Source organism: Sturnira hondurensis, unplaced genomic scaffold, assembly GCF_014824575.4.
Source record: "Sturnira hondurensis isolate 20B ecotype Veracruz unplaced genomic scaffold, ASM1482457v3 Scaffold0004152, whole genome shotgun sequence".
Taxonomy (NCBI): Eukaryota; Metazoa; Chordata; class Mammalia; order Chiroptera; family Phyllostomidae; genus Sturnira; species Sturnira hondurensis.
This window is the reverse complement of record NW_028076783.1, coordinates 6,531,243-6,553,169: the sequence shown is the minus strand read 5'-3', so window position 1 is coordinate 6,553,169 and position 21,927 is coordinate 6,531,243. Positions and strand designations below refer to the sequence as shown.

General features: G+C 54.5%; 1 protein-coding gene across 1 annotated transcript; it reads left to right on the top strand.

Moving 5' to 3' along the window:
• The first annotated feature begins 919 nt into the window (after window positions 1-919).
• CDX1 (caudal type homeobox 1) lies at window positions 920-15,926 on the top strand. Its single transcript, XM_037045015.1, has 3 exons — window positions 920-1,364; window positions 15,041-15,186; window positions 15,708-15,926. The coding sequence occupies exons 1-3, from the start codon at window positions 920-922 to the stop codon at window positions 15,924-15,926; spliced, it is 810 nt and encodes a 269-aa protein (XP_036900910.1).
• Window positions 15,927-21,927: the final 6,001 nt, after the last annotated feature.

Genomic DNA, 21,927 nt, shown 5'->3' with positions numbered 1-21,927 from the left:
CATAGGGGCTTTCTGAGCAATTCATTGGCCCCGACCCTCCTGTGGGGAGGGCGCCCTTCCACCCTTAGACTTCTGTCCTTCACGAATTCTTCCCCAAACCCTTCAACCTGGCCCCCCACTCCCAGTTCAAAATTTCAAAAAATTAGGCGGTTCTGTGGCCCAACTCTACTTCCGTGTGTGTTGGAGACCTCTCCCTAAAATAAAGGGGCCAGGGGATCGCCAAGAGAGTCGTGAGAAGCTTCTCAGAATGTTGCCCGAAGGCGCCCCTACCCCACCTCGTTAAGAACTCCTGTATGTGCATATGTGCATTTTCCCGGTGAAAACATCCACAGCTTTCATAGGGTGCTCAGAAGGGTCGTGACCCCTGCCCCCAAAGATTAAGAACACTGACATCCCACAGACAGGAATGGTGTTTGAAGTCAAGTTGCCCCCTCACCTCAAGTTGGTCACTTCGGAGTGTGCCACGGGCCCGGTGTGACTGTGTGATGCTGGCCTAGGGTCCCCCGGCAGCCCCTCATCCCTTATCTCCCCAGAGAGATCGAGGTATTCGGCTCCTAGGCTGCCAACCTCTCAAGAGACTCCCACACCAACCGTGTTTGTGCGCCCCCCCCCCCCCCGCGTCCCCACCCCTTCAGGCCCCGTCCAGTCCCGTCCACCTCCCGCTTGGGTGGCAATTTGTCTCCTTTTGAACCTCCCGCCCCCGACGGGTTTCCCCCTTTGATTCGCAGCCCGGAGGCTCCCCCCGCTTTGAAATGCAAACCCGCCCCTACTGGGGCCGCGGGCGTCCGGGGGGTTATAAAAGGCCTGGGTGGGGCCGCCCGGCGGCGGGGCTGGCGAGTTCAGGTGAGCAGTTGCTCGTTGGGGCGGCCCGCGGAGGCGGCTCCAGGGCCCAGCATGCGCGGGGGTCCCTGCAGCCACCATGTACGTGGGCTATGTACTGGACAAGGACTCTCCCGTGTACCCCGGCCCCTCCAGGCCCCCCAGTCTCGGTCTGGGCCCGCAAGCTTACGTGCCCCCACCCCCGCCCCCCGGACCCCCGCAGTACCCCGACTTTACTGGCTACTCTCATGTGGAGCCAGCCCCCGCGCCCCCTGCGGCCTGGAGTGCGCCCTTCTCTTCGCCCAAGGACGACTGGGCCGCCGCCTATGGCTCGGGCCCTGCGGCCCCGGCTGCCAGCCCAGTCCCTCTGGCGTTCGGGCCCCCTCCGGACTTTAGCCCAGTGCCCGCGCCCCCTGGGCCTGGCCCGGGCCTCCTGGCACAGTCCCTCGGCAGTCCAGGCGCACCGTCCTCACCCGGAGCACAACGGCGGACTCCCTACGAGTGGATGCGGCGCAGCGTGGCGGCGGGAGGCAGCGGTGGCAGCGGTAAGGACCCTTCCTTGGCCCTGAGCCTCTGGACGGTTCCCCTGGGCACTGGCAGGTGCTAGGGCGAGGCCCCAGCCGACCCCTGTCTGACCTCTGCCCTGGTCGTGCTTGGATTCCTGGAGTGCGGCCTTCCCTAGCACTCTCCTCCTGCGGGGCTGTCGTCCCAGCTTCCCTCCGGAATCCCAGCCTCAGTAAGCACAACCGATCTTTCCCTCTAGACGGGGAAACTGAGCCCGGAGAAGTGAAGTCCCGCACCTTGCATTACATGGCAAGGCTGCAACCAGAACGCCGTCCCCAGACTTTCGTCCTAGGGCTCTTTTAGAGACACGGGCCCTGGTCATCGTGGTTTCTTCCACCCCTATCCCAACCCAGGCAGAGGCTGCAACCCCCGTCCCACCCCCCCATGAGGGTGCCCTGGTTGAAAGAACGCAGTCAGCTCACTTTCCTTTACAGGTCCCAGCCCCACAACCCTTACAGCAAAGAGATGGCTGGGTTATGTCTTTTGGACCAAAAAAAAAGCCCTTTGGTTAGAGCAGGTTGGGGGCTCCTTACCTTCCCATCCCAGGGCCCTTCCTGAACTCTTGACCCTTCGGGAGGGGGAGCAAGAGCAGTTGGGAAGGTGGCTGCTGTTTGGCTCCTGAGCCTGTGAACCTCCTGCCCCCAGGCAGGCCTCTCTGATCCACCCTCTTCAAAGGCAGGGGAAGGGGCCGGACAAAGGCCTCGCTTTCATGAGGGGCGGCCTGACCTCCTTTATAGGTCCCCTCTTTGTCATGTAACAGGCTGTGCCTGGGCTCGGTAGTGACTCCTGTTGGCCGGGAAGTGAACACGACGCCCCATTGTCCTGACTGTGTCAGGCCTGTCCTGACAAAGGCCACCTGGCCTGGTGGGCGGGAAGTTGGCCTACCCACCCTTTGATGTCCAGCCCCTCCTCCCCTCCCCCCAGCTGGGACTGAGCCTGGGACTTCCCCACCTCCTCTCTCTCTTCACCCCCTGTCTTACCCCCCACCCCGGGCAGATGCTGGGGTGGGCTTGGTCAGTAGCTACAGGTCTGGCTGTAATTGGACCACCTTCTTGGGAGTCCCAGGGACGAAGAACCTGGTATCTGCCTCCAGAGGTCCCAGAGGACTGGGTCATGTGACCCGACTCTGCCCTTGTCTCTGTAACCTTAGTTAAACTCTGATACTTACTAGTGGACCCAGCACTGACCTAAGTAAGATCTTGCATGTGTTAATTCATTTAGTTCCTACAGCATCATAGTGGGAACTGTTATCACCCCCAGTGTTAAGGCAAAGAAATGATAGTACAGAGAAGTTAAATGCTTGCACAAAACAAGTACTTAAAATCAGTAAATGGGGAGGCTGGGGCTGGAACCCTAGCAGATTGGCCACCAAGCCTATGGGCTAGTTTTCTAACTGGTTTCTCTTAAATCAGTCATCTTTTCTGGGTCTCAGTTTTACCATCTGTGACATGAAAGAGAAGGCTCTTGTAACTTGTTTGAGTTACAAAAGGACCCCTTTGAAAAATCTGATGAAAAGTACAAATCTCCCTAGAAAAGAGTGTTACCTAATTCACAGACAATCTCAGAAATGCTGGAGGCCCCAGAAGCTTTATCCCTAGACCCCAGTGGAGAACCCTGTATTGGGTTACATGGGAGAGCATGTCTGGGGCTAGTGGCCCTCAGGGTCCGGCAGTTCTGCATTCCCTGGGGAAGGAAGCCAGATTTTCCTGCTCCTCTACTTCAGTCGTTACTTCCTACTGATCAGGTGACTTTGGAGATGGATGGGGAGGTTCCCCAGGGGTGGGACTTTGAGAGAGGCCATCACTGCATGAGAGGGAGAGAATAGGTCGATGGGGGTCAGAGGACTGGGGAGGCCTGGGGATGCTTCCAGGCCTGTGTGATGTCAGGCAAATCGCCTCATCTTTCTGGGGACAGGAACTGCCAGCCCAACTGAGTCTCTGGACTCAAAAGTCATTTGGATGCTGCTGTTCCCAGGCAGAAAAAAGACCTAGGAGTAACTCTGCCCAGAGGCAGAAAGCCTTTCTCCCCTGACTCACAGAGATTAGAAGGAAGGGCAAAGGGAGATGTGGGGGCTCCTGAGGAAAGCAGCTGCCCCCAGGAGTCAGGGTGGACCTGTTCTGCCAAGGAGTCTGAAGGCCTGGCCCTCCGATAGCTAGAAGTTGCTGCCTGTCTGCCTGGGGGGCATCTAATTCTAACCAAAGCTCCCCCTCTGGCTCCCTGGTCACCACATCGTGTGATGCAGTGTTTGGCCAGCCCGTTTTTCCTACCTTCTGAGACTCTAGCATCCTACAGTATCTGAGCTGTACAGTTAGAGACCAGGCTCACAGATGGGGAGTGGAAGACCAGAGACTGGAAGGAATGTTCTAGTTTCACATAAGTGGAATCTGGACTAGAATAGATGTTGGATGAGTCAGTTAAAATTTTTCCAAAGGTTTTCCATCATTTTTACGGGAAAATCTACTCTCCTTCCTGAGGTCTCTGAGACTGTAGAGCAGCGGCACTTGGCCCTTGCCTGTCTGCCTGACCTCGACCTGGACCGCTGTCCCCTCAGCCACCAAACTCTAGCCACTCCAGCCCTCTTTTCATGTTTCAGATACGCCATGTCCTTCTGCAGATCTTGTGCATGTGTCGTTCCCTCTTCCCAGAAACCTCTTTTCCCTCTTTGCAGGCCTATCTCCTTCTCACCCTTCACATCTCAGCTTAATGCTCACCTCCTCAGAGATGTCCTCCATGATTTCTCAAGGAAGGCTTCCACTTTAGCCACCGATAATCTTCGCCGTGTTTCCTTTAGAGCACTAACCCCGATGGCGATTTACTCACTGTTGCGTTTGTGTGTGGTCTGTCCCCTGCCCACCACCAAGGTAAACACCCCTGAGGCCCAGAGCCACGTCTCCTTGACCTGCTACTACCTTCTAGACATCCAGCTCAGTGCACGGCATTTTGCAGGTGCTCAATATATTTTGTTGACTGAATAAACAGGGCAAGTGTGAGCAACAGTAGGATGACTCTAGGGGAAGAGGGGAGAGAGGAGACCTTGGCTTTGACTCAGATTTCTGAGGTCCCAGCCCTGGAGACAGACCTGTGACTGTCCAGCTGAGCTCTCCTGCCAACAGTGGAAGCCTGGTGGCTCCCCTCTCCCCACCGGGACAGTGAGGCGCCATCCCTCCTGGGACATGGGCATAGCGAAGGCTGGGACTAAGACCCCAGCTTCGTTCTGAGGAGGGACAGTGTGAATGGGGACAGTGCGAATAGGGACAGGCTTTGGGTCTTCGCCCCACAGTCAAACATGAAACAGTTCTGAGTGTTTACTGTCACTTGACTGAGGCCAGGGTAGAAAATGATGACAGGGATTCTATTTTTTTTTTTTGCCTTCCCCCTTTGAATCTATAAATACCAGTGTTTTCACAGAGAGAGCTCTAAATCATCCTCTGTTAAAGGTTCAGCAGCCATTCCTTGTGAATAAACAGGGCTTCACGGGTTAATGGCCCATGAGGTCGCTGAGGTGCCACACCACCAGGGAGGTGTTCACCCAGGTGACGGGACTGCTGCAGCGGGGTTTAGATCCCGGTCCAGCCCCTTCAGCTTTCAGATGGAGAAACTGAGGCCGATGGAGGATTGAACCACACCCTCTTCCCTGCCACATTCCAGGCTCTCCCTTGCTCCATTGCCACAGCCACCAACCTGGCCTCTCACCTTCAGCCTCTCTGATGCCCCAGCTCTCTTCTACACCATGAACAGATTCACCTGTTCAAGGCACACCCCTGCTCAAGAGCACCCCATGGCTCCCCACTGCCATGGGACTGCCATTTTACTTTATGCTGTTTTACTTCTGTGAAATCCAGCCCTGTTTCTGTGGCATTCAGAGCCCCCTTGAGAACTGGCCCCCAACCCACTATTAAAGCTACTCTCCCACTAGTTTGCCTGGATACAGAGATGCTTACTAGCAACAGTTAAGATCTGGACCTTAACTGTGATGGTGTTTCTGTTAGAAGCTGGTCTTGCATCAGGGAAGTTAATTTGGATTATTCCTCTGAGCCTCAGCTTTTTCCACTGTAACATTCAATGACAACAGAAGTGCACCTTCAAGCCATGGTGCTCAGGGCCCTGGGCCTGGCCCAGCAGGTGCCCAGTATGTTGTACCTGTACCATCTCTTCCAGCCCGTAGCAAGTGCACTTGAGCACACACCTCACACACCCCGCCTCTCCAGTACCTCACCGAACTCCTCTCCCTCTCCTCTTTACATTTTTCATCAGTTCAAATGCTGCTCCTTTTTCAAGGCCACCTCCTCCTGCAAGCCCTCCTTGATTCCTCCCCTCCCAGCACTCTATCAGGCCCTTGAATTAACAACACTGAACCACTGACTGTGTTTACCCCTGTCTCCGGGTAAACACATCCAGTATCCCCTCAGGGACCAGTCTCGGCCATTCCCACCCTTCTCACCATTCCTTGTCCACAGTTGGGGCGCAAGGTAAAGCTGATAACTGTGGTCTTGGCTGAGTCCGTACTGTGTGCAGGCACTGTGCCCCTTGTGTGGGTGATTTCACCTAAGCCTCATAACAACTCTAAAAGTGTGACAATCTATTATTAGCCTAATTTTACCAATAAAGTTCACGAGGCTTAGAGAGGGTAAGGTAGCTTGTCAAGCTCACACAGCTTGGATGCAGCAGTGCAGGGTTCAAACCTCGGGCCTGTGGAGCATCTGTCAGATAAAACAACACCCTGGCACAGGAGCCCAAGCCCCCCTTCCCAAGTGCGTCCCAGCCTGGGTGGGGGAAAAGGAGGCCAGTCAGGGAAGAGCTATAAAAGGCTGGAGGGGGAGGGTGGGCACAGCAGGGGCCAGGCTGTTTAAAACTGGTTCTCGAGGCAGAAGCTCCATGTGACACCTCATCGCTCAGATGTAGCTGGGAAGGGGAATGACCCAGTTAGAAGGTGGCAGGAGGCTGTTTTTGGTTGTTTTTCTTCCCCCACTCCCGCCCCCTGTTTTGGCGATACTGCTGCTGAGAGCCCAGGGAGCCCTCCCGAAGGCCCAAATTGACTTTGTCAGGAGCCACAATGTCTGGCTTGTCAGGGGGCAGTTACCTGAATGGGCTGCCCCTGGGATTTCCGTCCTGCAGCTCCTGGGATTTGGAAACAGTTGCGTCTGGAGTCAAGTCCATCATCATGTTCACATGCGAAGCCCTCTCCACGCCACAGTCGCCACTTGGGTTTGTGAGGGGGTGTCTAGATCCCTCTGCATCAAGAGAGAGGGAGCAGGTGCTAGTGAATGCCAAGACTGATGCTCTAGCCTCAAACCCCTCATCCCAGCACTCAGCTCTGCGGGCCTCTCCAGCCCCATTGTGTGCCTCTCTCTCATTCACTCACTCAGCCAGTGGGCAGTGATATTCCCAAGTGTCTCTTCTGGGTTCTGGGCATCCCAGCTGGAACAAGACAGACAGCGTCCCCCTCAGGGAGCTGGCACTGTCTGCCCCTGATGCTGCTACTTTCTGCCTTAGGGCCTTTGTACATGCTGTTCTCCCTTCCTCGAAAGTTCTTCCCCACTGGTGATGCAGAAACCTCCTTCTCAACCTTTAAGTCTTGGCTGAAACCTTGCCTCCTCCGGAAGACCTCTCCCAAGGATAAAGCATGCCTCCCCAACCCCCACTGCTGAACCTGGCTCTCAAGTCTTTGCTTGCTCTCCTTCATACTAATCAAAGTTTGTAATTATTTCATTTGTTTGTTTTTAATCAGTGCCACGGGCCCCCATGAAAGAGGGGAAGGATCTATTTAACAAACAAGCACAAAGCATCTACCATAGTAATAATATAAACTAGTATGTATTAGTGCTCAGCACTGTTTCCAATGCAGGTATCTCTGACCCCAGGACAGCACATTTCTGCATTGGATTACTGCCTTTGATGACGGCTGTGGGACCCGTGGAGCTGGACAGACGGACAGATGTCCTTTGGAGGTTGAGCTGACCAGCTAATAGATCGGATGTGGGGAGAGGAATGTGCCACCAAAGCTTCTGGCCTGAGTAGCTGACGGATGGGGGCTATTTACTGAGACCAGGAAGACCAGGCAGCAGTAGGTTTGGGTTATGTATTCGACAAGAGCCAGCAAGCTCTCGCAGTGTGCCAGCCACTGTAACAGGGCTGGGTGAGCAAAGGGGCATGGCACCTGCCCTCAAGGAACATAGAAGGAGCCAGGCACTGAGGGGAGGGGACTTGCCAAGGTCGCCGAGCAGGCTAGAAAAGGGCTGGAGTCCAGAGCTCCTCCCTGCACCACCATCCAGAATGGAAGGCTCCCAGGGCCACGCCTGCAGACCCCTGGGCAGGGACCTCACTTCCCCCCAGAGGAGGATGGCTCGTGTAGGGCAGAGGCCTGGACATTCCACCAGGAAACATCTCAGAGAGGCCTTGCGTTGTTCAGCCTTGGAGGAGATTTGCAGGGACTCCCTTGCTGTTTGCGGATTTCAGAAGGGCTGTTCTGGGCCAAGGATGTCCCTTGTTTTAGGGGCCCTGTGGAAAAAACTTGGAAGAATAAATGGGTAGTGGGTGCAAGAGCAGGCTGTGCTGCAGATAGTATAGGCGCCGTGCAGGTGCAGGGCATCTGGCCCTTTACGGGAGTTCGGTCTCACCAGGCTGTTTAGTGGCGGACACGCCCTGAATCTGCGCGGCACAGTATGCTAGCTGCATGTGTCTTTTCGAGTGCTTGAAATATGGCTAGTGTAACTAAAGACCTGGATTTTACTTAATTCTATTTGATTAATGTAAATATGAAGTGCCACTTATGGCTAGGAGCTGTCATATGGGACCGTGCAGGAAAGTCCTTCTCAAGAGTTCTCAGTGGCAGTGCACTCCGGATGGGCTCCTTCCTCTCCACATGGACTCTCTCCTGCCTCTTCCATCTCTGCAGTTGTCTTCATCTTCATCATCATCGCCACAGCTAGCTTTTGTTAGTAATGACCTTACTGAGTAGTTGTCACATCTAATCTGTGAAACTACGGTATGGAAGGAGGAGAGAATAAACTAGGATTCAAAGAGGGTCGGCGGCCTGCCTGGGCTCACACCACTGGCACGTGGCCGGCCTGAGCAAGGACCATCGGGCCTGTCTGGCTCTGAAGGCTCTGTCCTCTCTGCTGTCTCCCAGAGTGAAGTCAGATTGTGGACCTTCAGGAAGAAGAGAGGGCAGGGGATAACCCCCGGGTGGCCTGGGAGAAGGAGTGTGCCGTGCTGACTGAGTGCTGTGGCCGGGAAGGAGGGCGATGAGGGGGAGGAGAACTTGCCCGTGGCTGCAAGGCTCCTATGTGTGGCTGGCCCGGCCATTCCCCCTACCCCATACCAGCCTCACCCCTGCCCCAGGGCTTGCGTGAGGGACTGTGATGGAACATCTTGGAACTCACAAATCAGCAGGAGCAAGGACCCAGTTGAGGGCCCACTAGAAAGCCTCATAGCCCACAAGAGACATCTGTCCACCCATCAGCAAACTGGCCAGGTCAGGCTGAGGCAGCAGGGTCCCACACCCTGGCAGCAGAGATGAGGAAGCAGACCCAAGCTGGCCATCACAAGTGCGCGGGTGGCCCAGCCAGCTCCCCCAACACCAGGCCAGAGTGTTCTCTGCCCTGCTGTTCCCCATCAGGCAGTGTTCCTCTGTCTCCCAGGGGAGCCCTCCAACATCCGCTGCTACAAACAGCTCAGTTCTCCCTATCGTCTCCATAGCTCTTTGCCCTTTACAAGTCGCTCGCACATCCCTCTGTTCCCTGGGGGGGAAGGAAAGCCCAAAGGAGTTCAGTCACTTGTCAATTCCTTCAGCTGAGGATGGTCAGATGTGGGCCAGGTCTCTGCCTCCAGCAAGGTTGGGGGTCTCACGTCCTATGCACGGGACCTTCCCGCACTCCGAACAGTGAAAAAGCTAGTAGGATCAGGCCCCTCCACAGAAGCGCCACCACCTCGGGGTTGCCCCTCACCCTGCCACCTTCACAACCCTCCTATATGTTATCTGGATAACACTTCACATGGTTTACGTTAAAGTTCACTGCATGCTCAACATATTTGCAGTTCTTCCCTCCTCCTCATTATACTGAAAAATTCAGTGAAGTGTGTCTCCTTCCTTCCCCGCTCCAATTTCAGGACTCACTGCAGTGGGGCTCTGTGGCTGCCCTGGTCTTTCCCCGTTCTCTGAGCTCCCTCCTGCCAAAGGCCCCAGGGCTCGCATTTCTCTCTGTCCTCACCAAATCAGCACTGTAGACATGGGTGACTCCCTGGTGCCTCCTTCCCCACATGAGTCCAAGGGACTTGGCTGGAGGAAGTATGGGCCACGCCCTCCCTGTGGGTGCTGCCAGGGTGGTGGATGGTGACAGGGTGTGGGGCGTCTGGTCCTTATGGGAGAGCTCAGAGCCGACACCCCAACCCTCTTCTGATGCATAGAAGAAACTGAGGCCCAGAGAGGAGACAGGCCTGATTCAAGGCCACACAGAGGGCACAGAACTGGGGCCAGGACCTACTGACTCCAGCTGGTGGTACAGAATCCCCCCGCGGGCTTGTTAAAGATGGCAGGCAGATCAGGATGCAGGAGCCCAGGGGTGGAGCCTGTGTCTGTGTGTTGGGGGAATTCTGAGGCACAGCTGGTAGGGGCTGGACCACACAGGGAGGGGTTGCAGAGGGTGCAGGGCTGGATTTGTGTTCCAAGCCCTGAGGACCAGAGCTGGCGGTGTCATCCCTTAGGCCGCAAACCCAGAAGGAAGAAGGCAAAGGAAATGCTGGCCCAGCATCCACTTGATTTTCTTAGAACTACACACCTCACCTTGGAGGCAGCGACTGAACTCTATCCTCGCATGGTCCAGGCTGGATGGGGAGGCCCCACTGAATGAAGGTGTGTGGCTCCTACCACCTGTCCTCTAGCTGGGCAGGCTCTGGATCTAGACTCTCAGACAGGGAAATTGCTCTTAGAATTCTTTTAGAAACAGTAACAGACACAATCAGAGGATCAACAAACACTGGGAGCTTCCTGTTTCCAAGTTGGAAGGGACCTTATAAATAAACAGTCTCATCCAGCACCCCACTCACTACACAGATCATTTCCAACGTTCCTGCCACATGGCTGTCCTGCCACTATTGGGAATGAATGAGAGCCCCCTTTCCCCACACACCTATGACATTCCAGGTTCTATGCTAGGCACTGTCCATCTACCTCCACACCGTCCACCCATCTCAAGTGGCCCCCCGTAAACCCCACAGTTGGCTTGTTACAGGAGAACGTACACTTTGTGATAGGAGCTAGCGCTATTTCTGAGGCTGGACAGACCTGGTTTAAATCTTACCTGCCAGAAACATGGACCCCTCTGAACCTCAGTTTCCCCATCTGTAACATGGGGATAACAGTCACTCAACTTCATAGGCTATTGAGACAGGAAGTGCCCGACACATGGGCATGTCAGCGTTTATCAGAATAACCATCATCCCCATCTTGTAGATAAAGAAAATAAGGCTCAGAGAGGTGGAGCAACCGCCCTGGGTCACCCCGCCAGCAAGGAGCTGCACTTTACAAGCCCAGAGGCCTGGACAGCCTCATGTCAGGGTCACCCAAGAGCTAATCCTCAAGCCCTATTTCAACACCCCTGGCTCTGAATTTCTGGGCTAGAATCTGTGTGGGTTTTTTAAATTTTTATTTATTTATTTTTAGAAAGAGGGGAAGGGAAGGAGAAAGAAACATCAGTGTGTGGTTGCCTCTCGTGCACCCCCACTGGGGACCTGGCCCACAACCCAGGCACGTGTCCTGACTGGGAATCCAACCAGCAACCCTTTAGTTCACAGGCCTGCACTCAGTCCACTGAGCTACACCAGCCAGGGTACAATCTGTTTTTAAGACCAGGTGTCTGGAACCGTTAGCTTGTAGCTCCTCCTCTGCAGGGCACACTGTGGGGGTGGGGAACTGGCTGTCTCCAGGGCAGGCTGGGGCACACAGGTGACCCTTCCTCAACTCCCAAAGCCAGAGCAGAGAGAATGCCTCTCCCTTGAGTGAGTTATCCAAGGCTCTCCCCACAGTGCTCACCCCTGAAGAGCTGGGGGCCCCCCACCCTTCCCCACCCTCTTGCACTGGCATTGGCCCAGAGGGTCATTTATTAGGTGCTGGGAGCAGTGGCCCCTGTCACACACCTGCCACAGGAGCCTGGACTTCCCCCTGAGCCCCAGCATCCCCAGAGCCTGTAAATCATTGATCTGGGCCCTCTCCCGCCCTGCCACTCTCACGCATCTCCCAGCACCTCCCTCCTGGGCTCCCTGGGCACAGCCCTCTCAGGACGGGGCAGGGACCTCAGCCCAGGGCTCCATCTACACGTGCTAAAATCTTAAACACCCCTGAAATTTCCTCCCACCTGTGGCTCCCCAGCCTCCAGAACCCCTCTCCAGAGGCAGCTCCTGCTAATGGCTTCTTGTAGAGTCTTTCAGAAAGAACTCTGGGTGCACAAACACAGGATCGTGTGTGTGTGTCTGCAACCCCCCATTTTTATGCAAAACCAGAAACACATTATTCACAACATTCAATGTCTTGCTTTTTTCCTTAACAAAATATCTTAGTCATTGCTCCATATTGGTGCATATGGAGCTTTGCGGTCTCTTTAGAATGATTGCATAAGGCTCCTCTCCGTGGATGGACCATCTTTTTTCTAATGTGCTCCCTACTTCTCGGCATGTGCATTGTTTTCAGCCTTATGCTGTTCCAAACAGCTACAGCTTTGGGCGTTTCTCTGCGGGATCCGTTTCTGGAGGTGGGATTAATTGGGGAAGGGTATGTGCATGTTGTGCTAGGCTGCGTATCCCCAAGCCAGGCTCCAAGGAGGATGCTTCAGCTCTCACTCCACGGACAGCCTGTGGGACTCAAACGTTTTGTTCTTTGGCAGAGCCTTTTTCTTAGCAACAAAATGGTATGTTTTGAATAGTTCTACCAATAGAAGTTGGAGGTTTCTGGGCCCAAAGGAGGAAGAGGAGACCAGGAAGACTGGGCCTGTGGGCTAGGCCTTCACTGGCAGCTAACCTAGAACAAAGAGGACTAATTATGCAACTAGAGCCCTGCCTCCCATCCAATCCCATCCACCCCCTACTGCCCACCAGATCTATGAAATGAGTGTGATGGACTCCTGCTGGCTCACCAGAAGGTAAGGGAGTGAGAGCTGGGTGCCTGAGGGGACAGGCGACTTCATCATCCCTGCATGGAGTCTCTCAGGCTGTGGGTTGAGTGGGCAGGGAGCCTTGTCCCCCTCCTCAGGCTGGGAGTCTTCTGGGCCTTGTCCAGGCCCCCGCCTAAGGATCCTGCTGCCCAGGGCTCTTGGGGGCCTCCTCTCACTATGGGCAGGACCCTTCCCAAGTAAGAGTAGATGATGGGTGGTCAGCTGTTTGAGCCTCTGCTGCCAGTACTTACAGAAGACTCCCTGGTGGAAGTTCTGCAGCCCCTAAACCTGATCGGTGAGGAGTTGCAATGAGAATGGGGAGCAAGAGCCCCAGGCTAGGTGACATGGTCTTGGGCGAGTCTGTGACTGTCAGGGGGCCTGACAGCACGGGGAGCCTGGAGGACTCCCAGGCCTTGCTTACTTAGATCTCTGGCAGCTGTGTAACCACCCTGAGCCTCGGTCTCTTCATTTACAGAATGGGAGGAGACTAAACTCCCAAGACCCCTCTGGGTTTAGCACAGTGAACCCAGTGGGCTGTGGGTTCAGAGCTCTCTGCTGGGCTCCGGGGCAAGGGCAAGAGGCAGCACTGTTTTGGGGCGGGCATTGAATTTTCTAGGCCAAGCAGGGGCTCCATCTGGACCAAAGCCTTAGTGGCCACTCCCTTGTCCCTTTCTTGGGCCAGACTGGCTGTGGGCCGAGGTTGTCCCGTGCTGCAGCAGGCAGTGAGCTGAGGGTAGAGGATGTGGAAGCGTCCAGGGCGGTTCCGCCGCTCTGGCAGCAGACCCAAGAGAAAGAGCCCAGGGACATCTGTTGTCTCCCATTCTCCATAAAAGCATTTGGCTCCTAAGGAGCCCAGTGATGTCCTGCCAAGCTGTGTGGGCTTGGTGGAGGGGCAGGGGCTGGAAGTCGGTGCTGGGGGGTAGAGGGGATTAGTTGGGGCAGGGGTGCTGAGGGACAGGCAAGGCCAGAGCTTGCAACCCAGACAGAGGTGAAGGTCAGGCTGTTGTGGGGCATGAGGGTGAGGCCTGAGGGGACCTGTGGTTATTCAGAGACCTACTGTGCCCTGGTGGGACTCATGTGTGGGTCTGAAAGTGCTTGGGTGTGCCTCCTATTTATAGCCATGTGCTCAGCTTCTTACAAAGAAAGCTGGTGTTGAGTCAGGCCCCCACACCAGCCCAGGCCAAACATGACTCTCAATATTCTCTCCAGACAGACCTCTGATCCCAGCCCCCAAAAGGCCCTGACATTAACCCCAGTCGGTCTTCAAATCTGATTCCTGGCCCCAGGCCGAACCCCATGTAGAAGCCAAGCCACCGCCTTCTCCTGGGTTATTGCAGGTCTCTCTGTGCTTCCCACTTCTTCTTACCAATCTGTTCTGCATGCAGCAGCCAGAGTCATTAAAATGTAATCAGACCTCATGTCTCCTCTGCTCAGAACTCAGTGATGGCTCCCATTCCAGACAGAGAAAAACCCAGAGTCCTTCCTATAGCCCATAAGCTCTGGGCAACCTGCCCTCTCCACTTGCTCAGGGCCCTCCAGCCACACCCCACTGTTTCTCACACAGGTCAGATGTCAGGCACACTTCTGCCTCAGGGCCTTTGCACTTGCTCTTCCCTCTGCCTGGAGCCCTGAATTGTTTCAGTTTTCTTCTTACTGATGGACATAGAAGCAGCTCTGTGGACTGAGCGGCCGCTCTTGCTCCATGCCTGTGCACGCCTGGGCTGGAGCAGGGATGGCTCCAGGCACACCAGTACCTACCCACCATGCAACCCTAGCTCAGGGTGTGGTAGCCAGGGCTAGGCCTCTTGAGGTAACTGCCAGGTCCTCAAGGGTCACCAGCAGCCATGTTCAATAGGAATCGAGGTGACATATACCCTAGGACAGTTCAGCAAACTTCCCCCCCTGTTTACATTAGGTCTTTTCTGCTCTCTTCTGCACAGTGTAAGGGAACAGCTGCCATCATTCATCTCAATCTATGCTTGCCTGCCAGGTGCCCCTCCATGTCACTGCTATTCACACCTGTGGTCTGAGGACCCTGAATCCGAACCACCTGGGGAACTCACTAAAAATGCAGATTGAACTCCCGGGCTTTCCAACTCACGTGGTCAGGGATGCCCTGGAAGCTGCTTTCCACAAGCCCCTGCAGTCTCAGTGGTACAGCCACATCTGGAAACCACTGGGTCAAAGCTGGAGCAGCTGGTGATCTGAGAAGGACTCTGGGGCAGGGGGCCAAGACTGAAACCCCAACTCCACTAGCAGCTTGCTGTGTAACCCTGGGAGAGTTGCTTCCCCTCTCTGTGCCTCAGCACCTCCCCAAATGAGCATGAAGCAGGCTTGCCTCTCAGGAAGTCTCCAAACATCAGCCTGAGGGAATGATTGTCACCCTCAAGGCTGGTGTGTAGACCCTCCTCACCTCAGGGTCCTTCTTCAGAGGGCTGGAGGCCCTACCTGGGCCTTCTGCAGGCTCCTCCTCCTCCTCATTCACCTCCCCTCCTGGCCCATCTGCTTCTTAGGTAAGACCCGGACCAAGGACAAGTACCGTGTGGTCTACACCGACCACCAGCGCCTGGAGCTGGAGAAGGAGTTCCACTACAGTCGTTACATCACCATCCGGCGGAAGTCGGAGCTGGCTGCCAATCTGGGGCTCACTGAACGGCAGGTGTGTGGTTTCCCCACCTCAGCCACAGGAGCAGTGTGGGAACTCTGGTCTCCAGGCTGCCAGGCAGATGACAGAACTCAGTCAAGGGAGGAGAACAGAGAGGTTGAGCCTCCTGGCCATGGTCACACAGCACAGCAAAAGCTGAGCTGCCGCCAAATCCTCTCCTGCCCCAACAAAACCCATTATCTCTAACCCCCAAAAGGAAGATAGGGGGTCTGATTCTCTCTACAGTGGGCTATGATCAGTGCTACTTAAACCCAGAGGAGGGAGCAGCCATAGGCAGAACATGGAAGGCTTCCTGGAGGAGGAGTGTTAGGGAATGGCCTTGGAGATGAGGAGGCAGAAGGTGACAGGAGAAGCTGTCATTAGAGTAGAGAATGTGCTCAGGTTCCGTGGATGGTCGGGGAGGCTGGAGCGGGAGGAAGGCTACGAAGGCTGCATGGAGAGGTGAGAGCACAGCTGTCCTCCCTCTCTCCCTCTCACCGCCACTGGCACCACCCCTCGCTCTTCTCCAACCACAGGTGAAGATCTGGTTCCAGAACCGGCGGGCAAAGGAGCGCAAAGTAAACAAGAAGAAGCAGCAGCAGCAGCAGCCCCCACAGCCCCCCCAGCCACCACCGCCAGACCACGAAGTCACCCCCACCCCAGCTGGGCCGACCCTGGGGGGCCTGTGCGGCAGCTCTGCCAGCCTCCTGGGCGCCTCTTCCCCAATGCCTGTCAAGGAGGAGTACCTGCCTTAGCTCCCAGCCCTGCCACTGACCCTCTGGGTCACCTTGAACAAGTCACCCACCAAGCCCCCCATGTGCCCTTGGCCTGTCTGTGCAGTGAGCTCTTTGGATAAGGACATTTTCCTGTTCTTGGTCTCAGGGGGATAAGGGAACCCAGGGTGGGAGGTCTCAGTCCCCAGAGGGCTGGGGGCAGGGGGCCAGGATAAGCCCCCAGTCCCCATCTCCCTCTCCAGAGGTTCAGGGGCAGAAGGCTGCTACAGGGACTAGACTGACCCTGGGGAAAGGAGAAAGGAGATGGAAGGCTTGCCCACCATGACCTATGGGAGGAATGTGGTCAGCTCCTGCCTGTCTGGCTCTGCAGCCTCCGTTCCATCTGCCCCCACCCTGACATGACCCGACCCTCTCTGGGCTGATGCAGAGCACAGAGCCCACAGGATGGGGCCTGAGAGGTCCTAGTGACTGTCCCCTCTGGGTTGCAGAACATACCTCCTCACTAGCATTCTCAGTGGGGCCTCCAGGTTGGGGAGAGGCCCCCTGGAGGAGGACAGAGGGGCAGAGTCTCTGCCAAAGTTCCACCCCACCAGGCTGTCCCTCAGGGCCCAGGCCCCACTGGGCCCTCGGAGGACTTTCTCTGAATGGAGCCGAGCTCACAGCTGGGCAAGTGTGTACGTAGAGTGGAATCTCATGAATGCAGCTTCAGGAATAAATTTTTTCCCTCTTTTTAAAAATGTATAAAAATCATTATGCATAGCATTAAAGGCAAGTGTTAAGTATAAATCATCCTCACCCCTTCCTAACAATTACGTAGCCCCTTTCAGTCTCTGTCAGCCTACAAGGTCACCTTAAGAATGCATTTGAATGATCAAAACATGACATTATTAGAGTAAGTCTATGAGACTATGTAAAATTTTAGGTCCATTTTGTGAGGAGAATCATCAGACTCAATTTATTGGTCTTTTGGATTTTTCAAATGCTTTCAGCTTAGTATTTTACAATATTCCTTGGCACCCCCATGTGCCAGGCATGGCTGGGCCCAGTGAATGCGGTCCTTGCTGCCCTTCCCCACCAGAAGTCCCCAGTCTGAGCTATGCTCCAGGCATCAGGGAGCAGAGCATTCAGGGACTTCCAGCTTCTCTTGGAGGGTCCGGAAGGCTTCTTGGAGGAGATGAGGTTTGAACTGATGCCTAAAGGACTAGCGGGTGGTGTCAGGCCATGAAGTGGGGAATGGTAACAAAGTATGAGCAGTGTGAAGTTAATGCAATTTTTGAAAACCCTGGGGAAAAGCTGCTGTTCTCACCTCCCTTTCAGGAGCCTGCTAGCTAGAGGGCTCTAGTGCCAGCAGCCTGCCCTGCTGTTTACTGTTCCGGGAGGTGCCCCAGCCATAAAAAGTGCACACAGCCTGCCCTTTGCTCCTGGGGCACATGACAACAGTGCATGAGGTGCCTCCCTCCCGCACACGAGCCCCTGAAGAGCAGCAGGCTCTCCCACTGGTGGTGGCCTGAAAGATGTCATGGCTTCTTCACTGAGGGTGGTGGACTTCTAAAGCGTGGGAGCCAGGCAGCACCCCGGCAGGGCCCGGGGCAGCAGCAGAGAGGGTTGCTGGAAGGGTGGCTGGCAGTGAGTGAATCTAGTTTTTTGATCATCAAAAACATTTGCTGTGTGGCCCTGGGGTAACTTCTTCCTTTCTCTGGGCCTCGTTTCCCTGTCTGTAAAATTGGGGAGCTAGTTTACCAAGGAAAAATGGCTCTAACCAAGTTTGGTAAGTCCTACAGACTCCACCCTTCTGGGAGAGAGTCACGGTGGTGCGTTAGCCACCAAAGGCTCTGACAAGTCGAGTGACAAAGCCCCCCGCCATCTTCTTTAACCCAGCATTCTCCATGCCTCACCCCCAGAAGCTGCCCTCCCCAGCACTACCAGCACCCCACCAAACACCCCACGTTCTGGCAAGTGGTGACTCTGGACTGGGGGGCCACAAACAACTGAGACTCAGCGTTTAATAGCAGGTTTTGTCTTCAGGTGGCCTGGGCTCCAACCTAACTACTAATCTGTGAGACTTCAGGCAGGTTACTTAGCTTCAGACCCCTCCTTTGTCGAATGGGGAAAAATACCCTAACCTATCTCAGAATTGGGCCCAGGGCCCAGGGCAAGGTGAGTTCTGGGCTTCAGCCACCTGCTTCCAGGGCTGCTGCATCCGCATGTGACAGGCTGTCAGCTCCGACTGATGTTTTAACTACCCCACCCCCCAATGTTGAGGACAGATGGTGGCTGGGAAGATCTGAGGCAGGACAAGCCTGTCCCCAGCTCCAGGAAGCCTTCCTGGCAGGAGGTCAGAGGCCAGGCCTGGCAGGTGGGTGAGCCGCAGCTGCTGCGCACGTGGGAGGTCAGGGGTTGGGTGGGGCCCATGCGTTGGGTCGGTGATCACCTGTTAAGTGGTTTGAGTGCTGGAAAAGGTAACTTCCATCTAAAACAGCTTCCAAGCAGTGCCATGGGCTGGCAAGTGAGGTGTGAGTTCCCTGTCACCTAGAGACTTCCACCAGAGGCTGAGCATTATAATGACCCAGGAAAGAGACCACTCCTGTCCTGTTAGACCCCAGTGCTAAGAGATGGTCCAGTTTTCCCATCAGCTGCTTCTGCTTTGCATACAGAGATTTTCAGCATTCCCCCCTGCTGGTGGGCAGGCCCTGGATTGGTACTGGAGATCCAGGCTCCCAGTAAAAGTCATATGGCCTAGCCTGGCCCCTGAAGACCCTGGTTCAGGTCATAGCCTCTCCTAAATCAGAAACATGCCCATCAGCAATGTGTTTTGCAGATAACTTCCCCTGTAGGCCCTTCATGCTATAGTAAGAACCTCAGTCTTGTGGAGGCCATCAGTGGTGGCCAAGGGTCAGGCAGAGAGGGCCACAGCTCAGCTCTCACAAGGCCTCAGCTCAGGGCTGGGAGTGGAGGGTTCTCACACCAGAGGTCTCCAGCAGCCCGGTGTGTGTGTGTGTGTGTGTGTGTGTATGTGTGTGTGTGTATGTGTGTGTGTGTGTAACAGGTTATAATGGGGGGATGGACAGAGGACTGGAGCTCCAAGGAAGCCAGCCTGCTGCTGGGTGGCTTAGAGGCCCAGCCAGTAGGATGCAGAGCCTGGAGGCAGAGCTGGCCTAGGACAGGCCAGTGGCGTTGGAGGGCAATCCTGCCCCGGCCCGGCTGCTCCGGAACCACTTCCTCGGAGTCACACCAGATGGACTAGCGGTCTGGATCCTCATCTTTCACAGTCGCCACTCGGCGGGAGTAACAGAACACATGCTCCACAGTGATAAAGTCTGAACATTAAAGCAAATTGAAAATGTTTATTTATGTGCATTTAAAAATATCTTTCTATATAATAACAGGAAGTACATTTTCATCTAACACTTTCCTTAAATTAGCACACATCTCCATCTTACTTTTGATGTGAGATCAGAAGAGGGTTGGGGAGAGGAGAGAATGGGGGAAGGGCGATAGATTGAGATGCACTGGTTGGATTCCTAAGTAGTTGTCTGCCACGTGGCATCCGGATTTCCTCTGGGTTGGGGAGGCAGAGACGGTGGTGGCAATCGTCTAGCATGCTCGGTAGCTGAACTCGCCTTGTGGTCAGTTGCACAATTAGAAACCTGGGGCTTCTGTGGACAGATGGACTTATGGGTCTCCCAGTGTTGGGGTGTTGTTTGTCTTCCAAAGCACAGACTTTTTTAACATTGGCTATGGTGGTGGGCAGAGGGCAGCTGAAAGCGGTGATCTGAGTGTGCAGGCTGGGTGGGGTCAGACTCCTAGATTCCAGGCCTGACCCTGCCTCTACTCCCGAGTGATTTGGCAACATCCTAACTCTTCTGGGCCTCAGTTTCCCCATCTGAAACTTATAGGCCTTGACCCATTTGCACTCGGCCCCAGTGACTTGTGCTTGAGGAAGGCTAAAGCCCCAGTCCTGTTCCATCCCCCCACCCTGGGCTGGGTCCCTCCTGGGCTGGCTCTGAGGGGAGCAGGTGGTGCTGGGAAGAGGCCATAAAGGGGCTCTGGAGCCAATGCCTCAGTCCTGCTCTGAGTTCTGTGGTTCTCTGTGCCTTCTGTAGAATCTCATGAAACCCGGGCACCAGCTGGAAGGGCTGGATTGCCAAAGCTGCCTCCTGTTCTGTAAGAAATGTGACGGGCCCTGGAGAAGGCTGGGGTGGGTCCTGCCCGGGCCTTCTTGGAATCAGGAGCCACTGGTTTTTGTCCCTCCCTGGGCATGGCCCATGGCCCTCTTGGCTTTACCGCCAAAGCCCAGAGAGTCAGTGCTCTATGTGACATCACTCCTCTGAGACAGTTTCCTCAGGTGCCCCATGGGGGTGCACAAGCCTGCCTTCCCAGGCTGTTAGAATTAAAAATTAGATATTTGGTCTGAGTGCATCTAATACACAGAGTAGGGCTCCATGAATGTTCCTTCACTTTTTAAAAAATATATATTTTATTGATTATACCATTACAGTTGTTCTATTCCCCTCTTCATTCCCCTCCACCCTGCACACCCCTCCACCATTCCCCCCTTTAGTTTATGACCACGTTTCTCAAGTTCTTTAGATTCTATATTTCCCCTACTATTCTTGCCCTCCCCCCTATCTATTTTCTACCTACCGTCTATGCTATTTTCTGTGCCTTCTCCCCCCTTCTCCTCCTCCCACTCCCCTGTTGCTAACCCTCCATGTGTTCTTCATTTCTATGGTTCCACTCCTGATCTAGCTGTCCTCTTGGTTTGCTTTTGTTTTAGGTGTGGTTGTTAATAACTGTGAGTTTGCTGTCCTTTCACTGTTAATATTTTTCATCTTCTTTTTCTTATATAAGTCCCTTTAGCATTTCATATAATAAGGGCTTGGTGATGATGAACTCCTTGAACTTGACCTTATCTGAGAAGCACTTTATCTGTCCTTCCATTCTAAATGAAAACTTTGCTGGATAAAGCAATCTTGGATGTAGGTCTTTGGATTTGATGACTTGGAATACTTCTTTCCAGCCCTTTCTTGCCTGTAAGGGCTCTTTTGAGAAATCAGCTGGCAGTCTGATGGGAACTCCTTTGTAGGTGACTGTCCCCTTATCTCTTGCTGCTTCTAGGATTCTCTCCTTCATTTTAATCTGGGCTAATGTAATTATGATGTGCCTTGGTGTGTTCCTTCTTGGGTCCACCTTCTTTGGGACTCTCTGAGCTTCCTGGACTTCCTGGAAGTTGATTTCCTTTGGCAGATTTGGGAAGTTCTCCTTTATTATTTGTTCAAATAACCTTTGCACGTGTTGCTGTTCCTCTTCTCCGTCTGGTACCCCTATGATTCGGATGTTGGAACGTTTAAAGATGTCCAGGAGGTTCCTAAGCCTCTCCTCATTTTTTTGAATTCTTGTTTCTTCATACTTTTCTGTTTGGTCATTTTTTTCTTCCTTCTGGTCCACTCCCTTGATTTGAGTCCCAGTTTCCTTTCCATCACTACTGGTTCCCTGTGCATTTCCCTTCATTTCAACTAGTTTAGCCTTCATATGTTCCTCTAATTTGTGACTTTAATCAGCCAGTTCTGTGAGCATCCTGATCACCAGTATTTTGAACTGTGCATCTGAGAGGTTCACTATTTCTTTTTCGCTTACAGTTATCGGCTCTGGGGCTTTGAGTTCTTCTTGAGCCATATTTTGGTCTGTTCGCACCTGTTACGTTTGAGGAGCAGAGCCCTATGTGTTCACCAGGGGAGGGCAACTCAGTCGCTGGGTTGTGATGCTGTATGTGGGGGCGGGGTCAAAGAGGAGCAATGGCGGTCCCCTCTGCTGCCTCCCACCGCTGGGCCGCGTGGTCCATCCCACTGCTCGCGAATGTGCAACCACAGTCAGCCTGCTGCCTTTCGCACCATTGGGTTCGCCTGCTGGGGCTTGTGCGGTCCGTCTCACTGCTCACTCCTTTGCTGGTTTATCTGCACGCAAATGTGTGACCACAGCCAGCCCACCGCCCTGCGCCCTCACTGGGTCCACCCGACAGGGG